General features: G+C 32.1%; 1 protein-coding gene across 9 annotated transcripts; it reads right to left on the reverse strand.

Moving 5' to 3' along the window:
• Nucleotides 1–1,211: 1,211 nt before the first annotated feature.
• LOC114410497 (regulator of nonsense transcripts UPF3-like) lies at nucleotides 1,212–10,573 on the reverse strand. Of its 9 annotated transcripts, XM_028374480.1 has the most exons (15): nucleotides 10,233–10,573; nucleotides 10,034–10,140; nucleotides 9,854–9,949; nucleotides 9,657–9,755; nucleotides 9,290–9,369; nucleotides 7,419–7,517; nucleotides 5,838–5,970; nucleotides 3,572–3,672; nucleotides 3,058–3,211; nucleotides 2,716–2,931; nucleotides 2,484–2,576; nucleotides 2,283–2,401; nucleotides 2,158–2,206; nucleotides 1,913–2,014; nucleotides 1,212–1,605 (listed from the first exon to the last, which is right to left on the reverse strand). In XM_028374480.1, the coding sequence occupies exons 1-13, from the start codon at nucleotides 10,376–10,378 to the stop codon at nucleotides 2,168–2,170; spliced, it is 1,482 nt and encodes a 493-aa protein (XP_028230281.1). In that variant the 5' UTR covers nucleotides 10,379–10,573; the 3' UTR covers nucleotides 1,212–1,605; nucleotides 1,913–2,014; nucleotides 2,158–2,167. The 9 variants fall into 9 exon arrangements, with proteins under 9 accessions (XP_028230281.1, XP_028230279.1, XP_028230278.1 ...); XM_028374478.1 differs by having other exon boundaries at nucleotides 2,716–3,211; nucleotides 5,868–5,970; XM_028374477.1 differs by having other exon boundaries at nucleotides 1,212–1,577; nucleotides 1,913–1,997; nucleotides 2,716–3,211.
• Between the last annotated feature and the right edge of the window lie 7,479 nt (nucleotides 10,574–18,052).

The following is an 18,052-nucleotide window of genomic DNA, read 5'->3' on the forward strand; positions in this document are numbered from 1 at the left end:
CAAATTTGACTAATCTCATCATATAATTAATTTTGACCAAATTCAATCATATCAAATCGGGTTTATCTAGACCTAATACATTTTCGAATTGAGCCGATTAGGTTATCCGTTCTTGATCAAACTAGTCCAACTGATCGACCCAATTTTTGCAACTATGGCTTCATCTCTATTTTTTTTTATTCTTCTAAAAATTTTAAATTGTTATCTTTTTAATGTTGGGCTTAGTAAGAAAAAATATTTTCTTTTATTTCATAATAAATTTAAAATTATTATCTTTAATCACTAGCATTCATTTTCAAACCAACAAATAAATTTTTTAGTTGAATTATAATTTTGGTCTCTCTTTAATTTTTTTTATCCGTGATTTTAGTCTCCCGATTTCTTTCTTGCAAATTTGGTCTTTTATTTTAGAAAATTAGCAATTTTAGTCCAATTCTTAAATTATTATACTCTTTTTTACATCTTAATTAATTAAATTATTTTTGAAGGATACCTTAAATAAATGTTAGATGATTCAACTATACCAAAATATAAATTACGAATCAATTATGAATCAATTTTTTAAAAATAACTATATTATAATTAATTCAATTACAATTAAAAAACTAATTCGTATCACAGTTAATGCAATTACTATTAAAAATGTTAACTTATTTTATAGTTAATTCAATTTTAATAAAAAATAATGTATCATAATTAAATTTTTATTAAGATTTAGGCATGTTGTAAAGAATGTATCTAGGATCCATGACACCCAAAATACAAATCAACAACCTTTTATTCAAAAATAAATAAATAAATTTCAATAATGTTATAAAGAGTAAATTGTATTGTAAATTAATTTAATTTCAACTAAAAAATAATTTGCATTATACTTAAGTAGATTACTATTAAAAGGGATAAATTTAATTTCAGTTAAAAATAATTTATATCATAATTACTTTAGTTGCTATTAAAATATTTTTTTTAAATAACTTTTATTTCAAATTACCTGCATAATCAAAACAATATTGAAATATATAAAAAAAAAAAGGTTGAAGTGTGAAGAGGGGATGAAGTGTGAAGAAAAAGGTAGAATTGGAGTTTGAAAAAAAAAAAAAAAGGGTGAGAATAACATGGTCCTCTTTGTTGCGAATTCCTTTTCATCTGGCAAATTTTCTATTCTTCCTTTATCTATTATAAAAAATAAAAAATAAAAAAAGAAACCCTAATTCATGGAAAGAGTATGGAATAAGGATGATTCTTGAGGACCAAAGACGTTCTAATATCCTTACAATAACACGGACATGTGCACGCTAAAGTATAAGCCTTCAATACAAAACATTATTTAACTACTTGTCCACTGAACAAGACAAGATTCTTCACTCTTTCCAACATACTATCCCATGTTATGTACCAAGAACTTTACAGTTACATCCCAAACACAATATTTCCCAACACTGAAATATTCAATTTAAGGAGACACGAACCGTAATGGGTCTAAATCCATCAGCATGGTTAACAATGCCAATCTGTTTTCAGTAATAATCATGTCAACGAGGTCTGTAACTTTGCATTCCCTTTATTGTGCAGAGGCTCTGTCAGGCAAACAATTGGATCATTTTACTGGAAAACATCCAAATGTGACATTGATCAAAAGCCAATGATACTTCAGAAAGTAAGTATGAAAATTTATCACATGCGAAAGAAATTGAACCCTAGCTTATGAGAACCGGTAAGCTTACTGCCTTGTAACTTGCAGGTCACAGGTTCTAATTCTATAAACAACCTCTCAGGTTGAGGGGTGGGGCTGCATATATCTATCCTCCCCCAACTTCCCAGGTGAGAACCTCTTACACTGAGCCATCCTTTTTAAGAACCAGTATTCAACTATTCAAGTAGTCCTTTTAGCAAAAGTAGAACATTCACATACCTTTCAAGTCGCTCAGACTCAGGTTGACCTGAATTAGTTGAGGATTACGTCCTATACGGAGACCATAGCAGGAATGATGCCCTGACTGAGAGTGTCCATAATCTGTTTATAACATTAGAAAGGTAATTGCAATATTGGATGTAAACAACACTCAAAAACAATATAAGAATGAGGTACTAATCCCCCCAGTGCAATAAGCACTTTATCTCAGGTACAAGAGACAAAATAATTTCAAAAAGGCATACCGCAGATATTTTATGACCCTGAAGAAGATTTATGGACCCAGACTTGCTTCTGCAAACATAACAAGTACTTTACACACAATGAACCAACCAAAAAGACAAAATACATCAGCATATGACATGTATACCTCGTGAGCACTATGCCCAACACTTTTCTTGGAAGGTTTCCCTTTGCTTATACTACTGACTGCACCATCATCCTTCACTACATAGGAAGCTCCATGATGAATAAAATTTCTTTGAGAACCTAGAAAGTTCAAAAGTACGGTTGAAACACATTTCCCTTGGTCTTTGATTTACTAACAATAACTAGTAAAAGAGGCACCAACCATTCTCAATTGAAGGATTGCCACCGTGTCCACCTGCAGAAGCAGAGAATTCACCTCCCCTGTTTCCAGAAGGAACATTTTCTTTTACTTCTCCTGTTGAGACAAGAAAATCACCCGAAGACTCACCTTTATTTTTATGGCAATGATTTCATAGTGTTTATGCTAAATATTGGAAAGAAACATATAATTTATTTTGTTGGTAAACAACTCATTGCCTAGTCAATAGTCATACCTTCAGCAGATTCAGGATTTGACTGAGTAGGCTGTGCCAATGAGGATGATGAATAGTCGTTACCAGCATGCGAAACATCAGAACGACGAAGGGGTGTCCAAACACCTCGATCAGGTCTATCCTTGTTTCTAGTACGTTTTTCTGTTTTGGCACTGCTCCCCAAACCATGAAGATCCCTTTTTATGAACTTTTCGTCCAATGCTCTTCTAGAATCCCCTTCGGAATTAATTTGTGCAGCATCATGATTTGAGACTTGATTATTTAACCCAGACCTTGAACCAAAACGACGAGAGGGTCGCTGCCCATTCTCAGAACTTAAAATTTGAATTTTATGTTGTGTACCAGTTGTAGACTGACTTTGACGAGCTTCATTATTTAGAAGTATGCTCCTAATCAATCTTCCACTAGCTTCACGTCTCTGGTTCTGTTTTGCAGGAGTTGAAATAGGAGAATTTCCAGATTGTACGTTTTGCTGTTTTACTGTGGCCTCAGTGGCCTGAAAATTCCATATAAAATGTTCATAATAACAAATTTTCAATGGTGAGTTTATTATTATTTGAGTGCAGGTTTCAAAGTACACTTGAGTGATTTAACAGCTGTAAAATAACTTTCAGAAAGAAGTAGCACTCAAATTACTTCCAACCGGAAAAAAAAATTCTGGTGTCTGTTCAAAAACACATACTAACTCATAAACCTGGAAGGGGAGAAAAACATACTTTTTTAAATCTTGTTTATTACTAGGAACAGCTTTTTAGAAGGTAATAAGAAATATCAATACAACTAGCAAAAGCAAGCAAAATAGAGATAAGATATTGTTGAAAAAAAATGAAACCTTCATTGGTAAAACAAAACCTACACTGGGAATGTCCTGCTGTTTCCCTTTAAGAAGAAGGAATTTTTTCTTTCCTGACTCAGAAGTCAGTGGAATTCCAGAAATGGAACCTTCAACGCCATGCACTGCATATTCATCAATCACAAATAAGAAGTTTAAAACACTTCTCAGCTAAAATATATGAAATTCAATTAGTATAGCTGAATCTTCAAAAAAAAATATGAAAATTGAAGATGGACGATTGGATGCCCAGCTAATCTTAGTTCTAAGTTTTTGTTTCTTCCCAAAAGTGGGTTGGTTCAAACCAGCATTTTCGAATAACAGATCCACTAACATTTAGAGAGAATAACTGCAGGGAATCCAGATCCTTCAATATAGGAATGAGTAAAATACTGAGCAATGCAAAACCAAATGGGAACTAGTTTCAGCACTGAATCTACACACCACACAATAAACCAGAGTACAGCACTTAGAGGATATGGTTTTTTCTTTTATTCCCCTACTATTTTCTTTCCATGACTCTTTGTTTCAATGGTTATAGAGGGATAATAGGGCAGCTGATAAGTGCTATGCATACGTTATTTGTATATTAAAATCACATAGCAATTATCTCATTTTCTTATCTTTTATTGCTTATTGTGTGTTAAAACAATAAAACTTAGCTTCTTCTGAGTTTTTATCCACAAGATGCTAAAGTTAATGATTTTAGAGTAAGTTTGATTGTATTTTGTGTAGAGTTATGGCAGAGGCATGGAAGAGGATTAATGAACTGAAGTGTCGTGCTCAATGTGACCTCCTCGCTCAGCGAGTCAAAATCGCTCAGCCCAAGCAAGCAGCTTAACACAGAAAGCCACATTGGAAGACAATTGTCACAAGCAAGTGCGCTAAGTACACATCCTACACTTAGTGCTTGACCACTTGATCCAGTTAGACATGCACGCTCAGCGCGAGTGTCGCACTAAGCGCACAAGAGAGTTCCAATTGGCCAATTAATTGGTGAAGCATATAAAAAAGAATGAGGAAACCAAAAGAAGCAGAGGAACGAGGAAGCAGAGGAAAACAAGAGGCCAGTGCAAGGAAAATCCGTTTTTGGAGCTCTGGCCAATCCATTTCAATTAATTTGTTTTGCATTTTCTTCCCTTTCATCCCATTCCACTTTTATATTTGTAAGTCTCTCATGACAATGAGAGGCTAAAACCACCCATTGTTGGGAGCTCTCCAAACCAAACTCTCTTTGATGTAATGATTCTAAACTATGTTAATATAATGTTATTATTATTCATCCCTGTACTTATTTACATGTTTATGATTTGATCATCCATCTTTATGTACTGTTTTAGGATATAAATATTAAAAAATGTTTGTATGCTAAAAACTTGAGAAGAATATCTGAAGTAGTCATATCTAGGGATATGGTGGTTTTCTTTAGCTTGTTCATGCATCTCTGCTCTTAATGCAAATCATTGAGTAATCAATCACCAAGGAATTGAGAGGGATATTAAGTGATTCAGGTTCTTTCACTCGAGAGATCTTGGTTAGAATAAACTAGTAGATGCGGATAATAATTATATTAATGTCAAAAGAGAAAAATCTATTAAGATCACAACTTCGAGCGTTTGTTTTCTTAACCTTCATGTTCCTTGCTTGTAGCTAATTCCTTTTAATTTATACTTGTAGTTAATCAATGAACAAAATTCGGTTTGAGTCACTAATTGTTTAATTGTTAGATATACATAAAACTCTAAGTACAAGCATAATCCTTGTGAAATTCAATACTTTGTCTTACCGTTTTATACTACTTGTGTAACTTAGTACGCTTGCTAAGGAGACAACAACAACCAAGTTGTACTCCAGATTCTTCTGTATCATTTGTTTTGGGAACTTTAGTAATTTGAAATGTTGAGGGCATCTTATCCTCAACTATAGTGGTGTACTTTGTCTTTGACAATTCTTACTTTTCTATAATTCGTCTTTGACGCATGTCTAAATTCAAATATCAACATTGTCTTCATTGACTAATTAGTCCATCCTAATGGATAGTCCATGCATTTCTAAGATAGGATGAGGTCGTGTCACACTGCATGCTAGGCATCTTTAACTCAAACAAGAATGCAACTAAATACAAATTGAATTTGTGTGTGTGTGTGTGTCCAGGGGGTGGGGTGGGGGGAAGAAGAGGACATGCCACTTGGCATTCTGTTCATGCAGTGAAAGATAAGGATAAAATATTAGATGTGGAGATGCAGAATAACTAATAAAACAAAATCAATGGGGAGAAAAAATGAATTACAAGTTTTAATGTCAGAAATTCCTTTTATACTTGATTCAGCAAATTGATCGTCTCGCCGGGGGACCACAATAAAGGCTGACTTGTTTTTTGACTCTTTGCGAGTAGCACTCTTGGCATTGTCCTTCTGAACATACTGACAATCAAAACCAATTTTCATTAAGTTACACAACCCATTGTTTTTTTTTGCAAGCATAAATAGAACATATATATCTATATAACAACAAAAGAAGAAGTAAGATTACTTGGTCATAAGTCAAATACCAAAAATCTTTAAAATTATTAGCTTTAGAAAAAAGAAAGTCAAAATGCAAGGAAAAATGTTGAGAAGATAAATAACTTTTATATTGAAGGATTAATTTATCCAAAAGCTTGAATGTTTGATAGTATTTTCAAATACTACAGAGAGTAAAAGCTAAATACCTAGGTCATGTAGTCAAAGTAGTTAAATAACCCCAAATTATAGTGCAGTTCCTGAACCCTATATGCTATAATGGTACAGCAAAGAAGCTGCTATACCAAAGCAAATAGTTTCTGTATAACATGCTCAAAACTAAAGTACTCAAATCAAAACTGGAGAAATAGTGCTGGGCTTGGTTGGAAAAGGATGAAAGAGAGGCAGAGGGACAGCAAAATGCAGAGGGTACAGAGACAAATAAAGCATGAACAGGTGTTTGGCTGCTGGAAACTTGGGAGAGGAAAGTGCAGAGAGTGAGAAACAGGCATATGCGGCTTCACGATGCAAAAACACGGGTGAAGTAGTGGCAACTGCTGTAGCAGGGGGTGGGCTATGCAATTTCCTTGTGTTTATGAGAAGAGTAGGCTTGAAATTCCTATGGCTCACAATGTGTGATGAGTTTGTGTAATAAAGAACAGAGGCTGCTAATCCTAAAATGCCTCACTGCATGAATGGGTATAGGACACCAAAAATCCGCTTAACGAGTAAATAAGGTACAACTAGGGATGGGCAAAGAAGATATTTCAAAATTTTCAATATCTAAAGCATAGCAGCCATTCCAGCTATCCAGGATGTGATGCTGATATTTAGATGCCAATTTTGCCAGCCACAAACTTACATAAAACACAACTAGCTTTTGAAAGCAGTTGAGACATGCTCTCAACTGCTCCATCATGATAGCACCACTATAAGCCAGTACTAATAACTATGAGAATTATGAGTTCTTTTTTTTTTACAGTTTTATCCTTGTGATAAAAAGTTGAACGGGTACTAATAAAAGCAAATAGATAACTACATGTATGCCCATACACGTATTTAATCATTTCTATAAGCTTGACTATTTAGTTCACAAACAGATTGGCTTTAGGCATCAATAAGTTTCCTTCAAATCCTTTGCTCGGCCACTCAGTAGATTAATATTATTACTGAACATTAGAAAGCTAACAAGGGCAGAATAGGAGGCAATAAGCCAATAACAATATTGTTTATCTTGGCTCTTGGATTTCTTTAATGAACAAAATAATTACAGTTTTTATGAGAATGAAATCAAAGCTTCAAATGACTCAAGTGATTACAAATCCAAAACAGCAATAACAGTACATATGCATTTAATTACAAAGATTTACCTTTTTCTTTTCAGATCCACGTTTAATATTGCCTGAGCCAGGCTTACCAGGCAAAGCAGCTCTAGATCTTCTGCAAACTTTTGCCACTGCTGATGAAGCCTATCATTGATTGTTAAAAAAACAAGAATGGAGTATTATTTGTCAACATATAATCAAGCAGGAAAAACATATTAACTCGCTAACTTATATTCATTTGGGATATGATAATTTACATAGATATAATACCAAAATAATTTCACCCAGCACCAGAGGAGAGGAAGTTATAAGTTATTACAATTATAAATGAAGGGTGCATATGATAAACTGAAAATTTTTTTAGGTAATACATTAGCTATATTTTTATGTAATAACAAATTCATCACACCCACTGAAGACCCAAAAATCTAGTGAAGAGCCAAAACAAGTGGGCAACATTTGAAGTACATATGCTAAAAATATGAAAAAGTTGTAACTGCATGCTTCACTTTTGAACACCCCCCCCCCCCCCCAAAAAAACACATACACACACAAAAACAACCCTTGGATAAGCTGAAAGTTAGAAATCTAATATCATTGTCTTTAGTAGCTCAAATATAATTCTTTTATTTAGAAAACTTTCCCAATGTCAATTTATGATCCACATATGTTATGATGAGAAAAATATATAGCATGAATCATAACACTGAATCCTTCCCAACTTCAGAAGAGTTAGTACGGTACGTATCATAGTAGTTAATAGCAGATAGCAGTGTGGAACAGCCAGCCCGAAAAACGCTATAGTGGGATGGCCGATGTTTTAATATTATTTATAATAAATATTCTGCTATTAGTTTTATATATTAATTAAATATTAGTATTTGGAAAACTTTTAACAGATTTTACAATGTTTTATGATATATTTTATGATAAAAAGATTTTAAACATTTATTAAAATAAAAAAGATATCACATCATTTAAATAATTTTTATTTGATACTAAACAATAATTAGAAAATATCTCTATTTAAATTCAATTAGAAAATAAAACTTGATTATAAAGCATCTAAATTTGAATTTTGAGTAAAAGAGGTAAGAAAGTTATATGAATAAGGGTCCAATAGTTAAAACTGACAGTCCAAATATAATTTGTCTTGGAAATAAAACACAAGAGTTACAATAGCCAAAAAAAAAAGATGGTGGTGTTTAGAGTTAGGGTTGTGAATTGGGTATCTCTCTTTTCTTACCCACTAACAGTGAGCGCAGCCATGAGAGCAAACAGTCAATGGAAGTTGCAGAACCGCAGTGCAGCACGATTTGCCCACCCTGGCCACCATTTTGGCCGTGAAAAGAACCGTTCCAGCCACGACGGCCAGGTGGGATATGATGATGCTTGGAGGAGCAATAGGGTGCCATGTGTGACGCTCTGGCACAATAGCACCAATATTGCGCACGATTAACTACCATGGTAGGTAATAAATAAATAAATCTTGCTTCTACATGTTTTTTATGATATGCCACAGTCCTAATAGTTGTGGTCCTTAATGTGCATTAGTGTCTTTGAAAAGTCAAAAAACAGTCCATATATATCTTAAACTTTTGAGATATAATTGTTCTAAATTTTGACTTTTGAGATTTTAAGAATGAAAACTCAAATACAGAAGCAGTCTATTAAAAACACATGTATACCAAAGTCCAGAGAAGCCAGACAAGCAAAATGAAGATTTCTCTTCAATCAAGCACATGCATGCCAAAATGAATTTATTCACCATATATCTAAAGGCCAACTCCAGACAAACAAACAAAAGGTCGTACACAAAGCCTTCTTCAATCAATAAAGTTAAGCTCCGAAGTAAATGCACCCTGGAGGAGAACCTAAACATGACACAAAAGACTATGCAGACCCAGAAACATTACCTGCATACCACTGTCAACAGCACGTTTCTGACGAATATATTCCATCAGGGGTGTGACAATAGGTGTTTCCTTGCTGGCCCCTGGAAAAGATACAATATGAGAATGAGACCAATGATACTGAAATTTGTCTTCAGATAAATCCCCATGACCACATTTAGCCTAGAAGCCAGTACTAAGATCCTCTAAAACACATTTAACAATAGAACTAATGTAGAAACAACATACACCACCATAACATTAGGCAACGGCAGATGACCACATAATGTCAGAGACAGAAAAGTGATCATGTTGTTGTTTCTAATGCTTATTTATCAATTCACTTTGAAAGAAGTGTAAATCAAATACAGTTGGTGAACAAATAACTAACCAACTTGCTCAGATTCTTTTCTTTCCAATTGTATCTCTGCACTAGGAAGATGCTCTTGAGGTTTTGCAATTAGTTTGAGGAACTCAAGATAATCTGGATCTGTCCTTATGAATTTTTAAAAAAAAATAATGATAATCATGAATAAAGAGAGCACATGTTGAAGCATTTTACATAAATTAAATTAACATGATATCAACCTTTGAATATAGTCCCTTCACGTCCATCTTTTTTGGCACTTGGCTTTGGAACACGCTGAGAAGGTGCATACTCAACTATCACTTTATGCTGGGCACCTGATTGTACGTACATTCCAGTGTAAAAACGATGTCATTCAAGTGGGTGAAGTGTTAGAGAAATAAAATACAAAAATAAAATACCTCGCTCGTTAACAAAAACGTGTCCATCAAAGAACTCGGCGAACTCGAAAACGTCATCGGGACACTTGAAGTCTATATACGCTCGGGAATGCCTCTGACGCTTGTGACTGCAAATAAGAATAATAATAATAATAATAATAATTAGGGTTTTGTTAGGGTTACAGAGAGAACACACAGGTAATGTTTGAATAATTATTACCTGTTGTTGCCGGGACGGAAGGAGAACCAATTGTAGCGAGAAGCGAAGTGAGAATCGATGTGTTGGAAGAGATCGGATTGAGTGAGAGAAGGGGGCAAATGCCTAATCACAACTTTCGTCTTTTCCCTTTCCGAACGGACCTTCATCTTTCTCACCACACCATTCTTATTCTTCTTTTCCTAAGCTCTTTGTCTGCCTTTGTTGATTTCTTTATTTCTTCCTTCCACGAACCAACTCGGCTCAACCCATTAATTTACTACCCAATTCCGAACGTTTCCTAATTCCTAATTCACTCCCTCTCTACCAAGGTATCGTATCAACTTTCTTCTGGAGAAGACGGCTTTAAAAATAAAGCATGTTTTTATATCTCCCAAGTCCTAACAATTAGAGCTTCGTTTTTTAGGAGAGAAAAAAAAATTTACAAAATTTATTTTAAAAATAAAAGAACAATTTTAACATTAAAATGAAAATAAATAATAAAAAAAAATATCGCATCAAATGATTTATTTTCTTATTTTCAATTCTCATATTTTATATTATAGAAATTTTATATTATAGAAAAATCTTATGCATTTATTTTTATATATATTATAATTAATTTGAATATTTACTTTTAAATGATGGAAAACTATAAATTATATACTAAAAAAAGAATAATTTCATATTCATTGAGCAATTTTAGATAAAGGTAAAAAAGACCAATAAAATCAATAATGTCTAAAATTCTCTATATGTTTTTCAATTGAGTTTTTACCTTAATCACTTCCTCTTCTTTCTTCCAATTCTCCCAACAATTTCTTTGTTAAATACCAGAGTCCTCCTTAGCATTCATAAGAGCCTTTAGAATAGCACCCTAGTTATGAGTACATGCAGTCTTAACCAAAGTTGGGTACTCTATATAAGTATATTAGGTAGCTTCAAAACAAAAGGGTTTATCGATCGCCTTTATAATGAGGAAATCCTCTACACCAAAGAAGAAGAGGGTTATGGTTGAAGTGATGAAGAGGAAAAATTTCAACAATTGCCTAATTGGAGCCTTGCTAGGTCTCTTAAAGTGTGATCAAGCTGATTATGGATGTTAATTTCCCTTAATTTGGTTATGTTCTATTTGAACTTCCCTCCAACCTAGTCCAAAGTAATGATATTATAGTCATCTATATTGGTAGCAAACGTAGAGGCTCGATTATGAGAGAGAAGGCACTCTCTCTTTTCTGACAAAACCATGATGTCATTGAAATCATCCATCAACAGTCACAGGTGATGAAAGTAGTTCTCAAGATTTTTAAATGCTCCTAAAAAAATGCTTCTTTCTATCAGATTAGGATGAACATATACTCTTGAGCAAATCCAGGTCCTACCTCCAAAAGATAGCAACAAAGATATGACCTATTTTACAAAGTCCACCACTTGGAACATGAATGGGAACTATTTCCTTTCGAGAGCCCAAAACCCTCCAGAATGGCCTAGAGCCTATTGAATCTTTAAGTGCACATGCTCTAGGTGCTCTCAAAACCTCGAAACACACTAGCAAACTATGTGCAAACTTGAAAAAAAAAAAGAAAAAGAAAAAGATCAAGCGAATACCTTCAAACTATCTTATGAAGGTGACACTAGTTTCTTTTGACAGCGATGCCCCTAACATTCCTTTTGATTATCATACAATCTTTGAATATGTCTAAGGCGTTTATGTTTCTTGTCTCCTTCCTTGCATTGTGGACCCTCTGGTGCGTTAATCATCTTCCCATGATTATGGGATTCTTCGCATAAATAAATATTCTTTCCAACAGTTACAATATTTCGACCCTCATCAATCTTGAAATAAATATCATGTAATATATGATACTAATTATGTTTGATATTCTTTCTCTTTAACCCTTAGATCTCCTTGGCCTTTTTCTCTAGTAGGATTTGTGTCATTATTTTTCATAACATTCTTTATATTTTGCACCATTAACCACTCTTCATGAAGCATATCCCCCAATGTTTTCGCCCGTATTAATTGCATTAGGTTTTTGGTCAAGTTGTTGGTTCATTTCATGCTCCATTTTTGCCTCTATCGTTGGTGGCGGCGAAGCCACCTAGATCACCAGATTTGCGGGGACTACCTTTCGGCAAGATGAAACAGCATGCCCATAGCCACCGAAACTCGCACACAACAAATGCAAATATTTATATTCCACTTTGAACCAATGCACTTCGAACCATACTTTCCCCACCACTTATTCATCTAAATTTATCTATACAGTATCCTTGCAAACTTTCCTCTTGGCACATCAATTATCCTCAAGTCCACCTTTACCAGTCTACCCACTACTATTGCCAAGGATAAAAAGACATTATCATCATAGTATTCCATTCCTAGATTGGGAAAGCGAATCTAGATAAAAAAATTTATATCAATTTTTACCTCTAGTGAAATGAAGTTTGTAACCCATTCTGGTACTGCTAAGTAATGACAAAAAATTTAACCATGAGCCTTCAGAAGTTGCCTTTTCTCGATCAGTAAGCAAATCGAGCTTGACTAAACGAAGCCACGCCCAATATACATGATATTGAATCCTCCCACTAACTTTCGTACAAACTTCAACTTGACCTTAATGGTAAGGAAATAAGGAGTCCCATTGATTTTCCTATAAGTTTCATGATGATTGCATCTTGACTAGTTGCTCTAAATGATTACACCATATTTTCATCAATATAACAATGCAACTTCAGTTTTATTGCCATCCACGTACTCAATCTTAAACAAGTTATGACCAATGAGATCAGTCTTCTCTCTTCTTTGAACAGGATCATTTTCTCCTAACACCTTGTCACGAAACGAAAATAAATGTGTTGGTTGATGATGGTTGAGTAAGCGTTTTTTCTCTCCCAAGAAACCTCTTTCATTTCTCTGATCTTTCAACACTACGTTCTTCCTTAGAATGTAATCCCTAAATATTTCTAACTCTTCTAAAAAAGAAGAAACATCTTATTTATTTCAAAACTTTTATTCTTTCATTCATTGTACAACTAAGAGACATTCTTCACATTTATTAGTTATCAATATTAAACCAACCTCGAATATCTTTAAGTAGATTTTTTTTAAGAATCTAAAGATTGAAGCCTAAACTGGTTTGGAAAATAATACTTTGAATATTAAGTTTATATATGCTTGTCAAATAATACTTGAAGTTGAATAGTGAGGTATAATTTTTTTATAAAGTAAATGATATAGTATGTGAAATCCTTGAGTTGTCGTTAGCCAAGGATTGAATGTAATATTGGGTTTGTGAGAGTGAACTAATTTATGGGAATATTGATTTATCTTTGTTTTATCTCTTATTTTTATAACTAACTATTATGGGAATATTATTTTGAGATTTTATATTTGGTCTGGGCATCATTTTTTGGAAATCAATCACTTGATAAGCTTATATATATATATGAATGCAATGGAGAGCATATTGGATGATCTAAGCCTTTTATTGAAGACAAAGTTATTTCGAAAGCTACCGAGCAATAAAAAACAATATTCAAGAGACATTATGCTTATAATTAATGTTGTTGCATGTTGATCATGTAAATTAAATAAGAAAGAACAAGTCATTTATACTAAAGGTAAAATGCATCTAGACCATTTTACCATAAGGGCTATTTTGAGTTAGTGAAAACATCCACTCTAGTATAGAAAACGTATATTGCAACACATTCACGATGCTTACATGTGTCAGACAAACAATAAAGTTGATTAATTGATCACTATAAGGGGTTAAATAATGACACACAAACTGACTTGGCTTTTCCTACATAAATAAAAACTTGCTTCTGGTTTGATATTCTCAAACTACAACTTAGATTTCAGAAGCTAAGTAAGGAGCAAGGATATCCATCTTCTTAAGTACTTGGACCAAAATAACAATCTAACATAGAATCTTCAAGTTTATAGCAATGGAAAGTTGCATTTGAAAATCACTTTTAAAAAACAACAAAATCTATTATGACAAATTTTGGTTTTTGCTATAGTGAAAACTAGCTAGATGTTGCTTCTAAAGATTAAAACAATTTTGTAAATATCTTTTAAAGAATGACCAAATTTACACTTATATAAACTTGAGGGTTTTTCAAAACTTAACAAGAATATATGCAACAAACATATAAGCAAGAGAAATAATAAAGAAGGATACAACACATAGAGAATTAACATTGATTCACCCAACTTGGATTACATCTAGTACCTACATCTGTAAGATTTTCCACTAAGACTAACCATTCTTACAACTAGTATTCTCTCTTTTAAAGCCTCCATAGGCTTAACACCCCTTAGTATTTTTTTTCCTAGCCTTTGAAGACTAACTCTTCACCTAGTTTCTTAACCTCTACAGGTTCCACTTCATATTCCTTGCTAGTCTCTACAAGCTACACTTCACCTAGTATTCTCTAAGTCTTCACTAGTATTTTTTAAGGCTTTGCAGGCTTTACACCCAAGTATTATTACAAGTTTATCTAAGATCAAACCTAAAACAACAAATGTTGTGTTCACGCAACTTAAGAAGTTAGTGATGAATGTAACTTGAAACACATTGTCACATGAAGAAAAACACAAAATATTGTATAAAAATGGTGAAAATGCATTATTATATAATAAATATATGGTGAAGATAATTTAAAATTAGGGTTAAAAAAATAATAAAGATAAGATGAAAATAAGATTTTAGATAGGATTTAAAGAACACTAATGATAGAATGAAAATAAGACTAACAAACATGAGTATAAGATAAACGTTTATCATCTTTTTTTTTTATTTCTCATCAACTATCTTAATTCTTAAGTGATATTTTATTGAAAAATATATACTTATTCTGAAAGTGTATCTTTAGAACTATGATCAAAATAGGTGTACTTCTTTAAGAAAAAGGTATAATGGATAGTTGAGGGGTAGAAAGAGGGTATGTGGTGTACTTAAAAAAAAAAGAGTGTAAATAGCAAGAACCATAGTGAGCATGCCAACAAAAAATTGATCTGGACTTAATAATGAAAACTAGTATGTCCTATTAGGTGATATTGGGTACCATAAGACATATTTGTGGTTCCCAAAATACCAAATCAATAAATTGTGTTCCTCTTTTTGTTTGAAAAGAAAATGAAGATAATTTGGTTGAAAAAGATCATTAAACCAATTGTTAATGATCACTATTAGATTTCATTGCATTTATTTGATGAAATATGAATTTAGGTATTCCTTTAAACCTTCTCAATAATGTGATGTAATGTGTTTTGATGCTCATTTGATATTTTATGAAGTCTATTAAAATTCTAACAAGTGATATTAAATCGAGTGGCCGTTATTATTAGATTATTGAGATTTTGTAGTTGTTTGATTCTTATTATACCTGGATCGATTAATTGGTTATATGAATCATAATTTTTTGGGGACAATACATATGAGTTGTTGACAAATTCATAAATTGCTATGCTTGATATTAGGTTTGAATTCAGTTGTATTTTGTTTTTCGCCATCACTTTTGGTTTTGAACACCACTTTTATTTGTTGTGTGTGCTTAATTACATATTGGCTTTATATTTGAGGAAGTTTTGCCTAATTTTTTTATTGTCGTTAGTTATGTGTTTGAGATAAAATCCAAGAGAAAGAATGGAAGAAATTAGTGAGCAAAGGTTAAGTTGATATCATTAAGCAATGAGTTTGAAGAGCTCTGAAGTGAACACGTGAAGAATGAAACTGATTCAAAGAGCAAATTGATTCTTATATACATTGCTAAATGTTTGGTACCAATGTAAAGGAGTAGAATATTCGTCGTTTGGGCGGTTAGAATTATCGACGGAATTCCATGAGTCAAGCTTTAGTATGGCCACCTTACAAGGATTTTGATTCTTAATTATAAAGTAAGTGATTACCACAAAGGATGAAAGTGAGAGGTAGAGTGAATGTTGTAGCCCAAATGGCCATATCAGACTCAAGAGAGGGTGAATGAAGTTTGTTAAAACAATTTTCGTAAACCAATTTTCTCAATTAAGTTCGTGATATATATATATATATATATATATATATATATATATATATATATATATTATAAAGAGGAGAAAGCCTTAGAATGATTCAGTTAATGACGAATATTGAAAACCAAAATAAAGAAACACAATAAACAAATAGAAATATTCAATTATAAAAAAAGATAAAGGGATGGAGAAAAGCATACCACATATTTATAATGATTGAATTTCTACCATTGTGAGTTGTGACCTATATTAAGTCCCTAAGTTGCGTTTGAGAATTTCTCCACTATCAAATTAAAGTATTACAAAAGTAAGCATTTTATAATCTAAGAAACTCACCTTGAAAACCCAATCGCAGAATGCCTCACTCTATTTCATTCTAATTTACATCAGATCGAGTTTAAGTTATTTAAAATCCAAAGTAATGAAACAACAATAGGTTCATGAGTTGGATGGTTCTTTGCTTTTGGATATGAAACCCAAACAAGACCAACTTGAAGATCATAGGATTGGTTTGGGTTAAGTATAGTCAGGTTAAGTAATTAAATGTTAATGAATTCTGGAAATTAAAAAAAAAAATAGTGTTAGTGCCATCTTCATCACTCTATTATTCTCTCTTTCACTGTGGATTGCCAAAGGTCTCCTGACCCAATGGATAGCTTGTTTTGAAAATGAAAGTGGTTTAAGTTTTATGGTTTTGAAAAGCTTTATTTTTTTATGAAAAAAGAATTATATATTGATAGTGTAAATTTTTTTTATACCGTAATTTAATCACAACTTATCATATATAATAAATTTATTAATTTAATTTTTATCATAATTACTTTAAAATTCTTATTAATGACAAATTATAACTGAGCCATAGTGTAAAAATAAAATACTCTATATTATTAGTGATAGTTAAGTAGAAGTGTTCTTAATACTTACAATGGAAAAATTAAGATTTATTTTGCATTCAATATATACCACAATAATAAATAGAAAAAAATAGATTTGTATACCTAGATATACATTCTTGAAGCAACAATTTTTCTTCAATCATGCGAAAACTCTACATATATCCATATCAAAACCAAAATGTTATCAATCCTTTGATGATTGGAACTCTAAAGAGCAAATCATCTTTCAACTTTTCAAATCTAAAACTAGATTTGGAACTTTTCTAGATTGTTGTTGACTCATTAAATGCTTCTATTTATAATGTTAAAAAGATATGAATTTGGGTCTTTTTTAAAGAAAAAAATGAAATATTTTATTTAAAATAATTTCATATCTCTTTATCTTTATAAAAATAAAAATACCTCATATCTTTTGTTTTAAAAAACTTTTCATATAAGATAAAGATAATTCACAATTAATTATATAACTATTTGCATTGCTTTCTATTTAGGTCAACATGTTGAATTTGGACTCATTATCAGGGCAAAATGGGTTCAATGTGTAGTCCAAATTAAAACAATTTTTAAAATCCAATATAACATAAAAAAATACCAATTGTAAGTTTTCTCTTAATTTGGTTACACGATATGGAATAAAATTGTTTAGAAATCATTTAACCTCTCTTTAACTCTATAAAGTGATATTATTCAATTATCTAATTTACTGTATATTGAAGGTTTTATATGACCCTTTATTGGAAGACAAAATTTAAAAAAAAATGTATTTTTATGCACTTGGTGAAAGAATAAGATTGCTTATTTATATATATTAGAATTAGAACTAGCTAGAAGACCCGGGCTCTTTGTCAATAATAGTTGTACCATAATATTCTTTATGTCATAAATATAAATTACTTTCTAAAATTTTTTTTTCGGTATATGTATGT

The sequence above is a fragment of the Glycine soja genome, chromosome 4, assembly GCF_004193775.1.
Source record: "Glycine soja cultivar W05 chromosome 4, ASM419377v2, whole genome shotgun sequence".
NCBI classification, from domain to species: Eukaryota; Viridiplantae; Streptophyta; class Magnoliopsida; order Fabales; family Fabaceae; genus Glycine; species Glycine soja.

Coding starts and splice junctions, on each gene's coding strand:
- LOC114410497 (XM_028374477.1), bottom strand. CDS start 10,378: ATGAAGGTCCGTTCGGAAAGGGAAAAGACGAAAGTTGTGATTAGGCAT. Junction 9,370..9,656: donor AAAAGAATCTGAGCAAGTTG/GTTAGTTATTTG, acceptor TATCTTTTCCAG/GGGCCAGCAAGGAAACACCT. Junction 3,673..5,837: donor AATTTCTGACATTAAAACTT/GTAATTCATTTT, acceptor ATGAATATGCAG/TGCATGGCGTTGAAGGTTCC.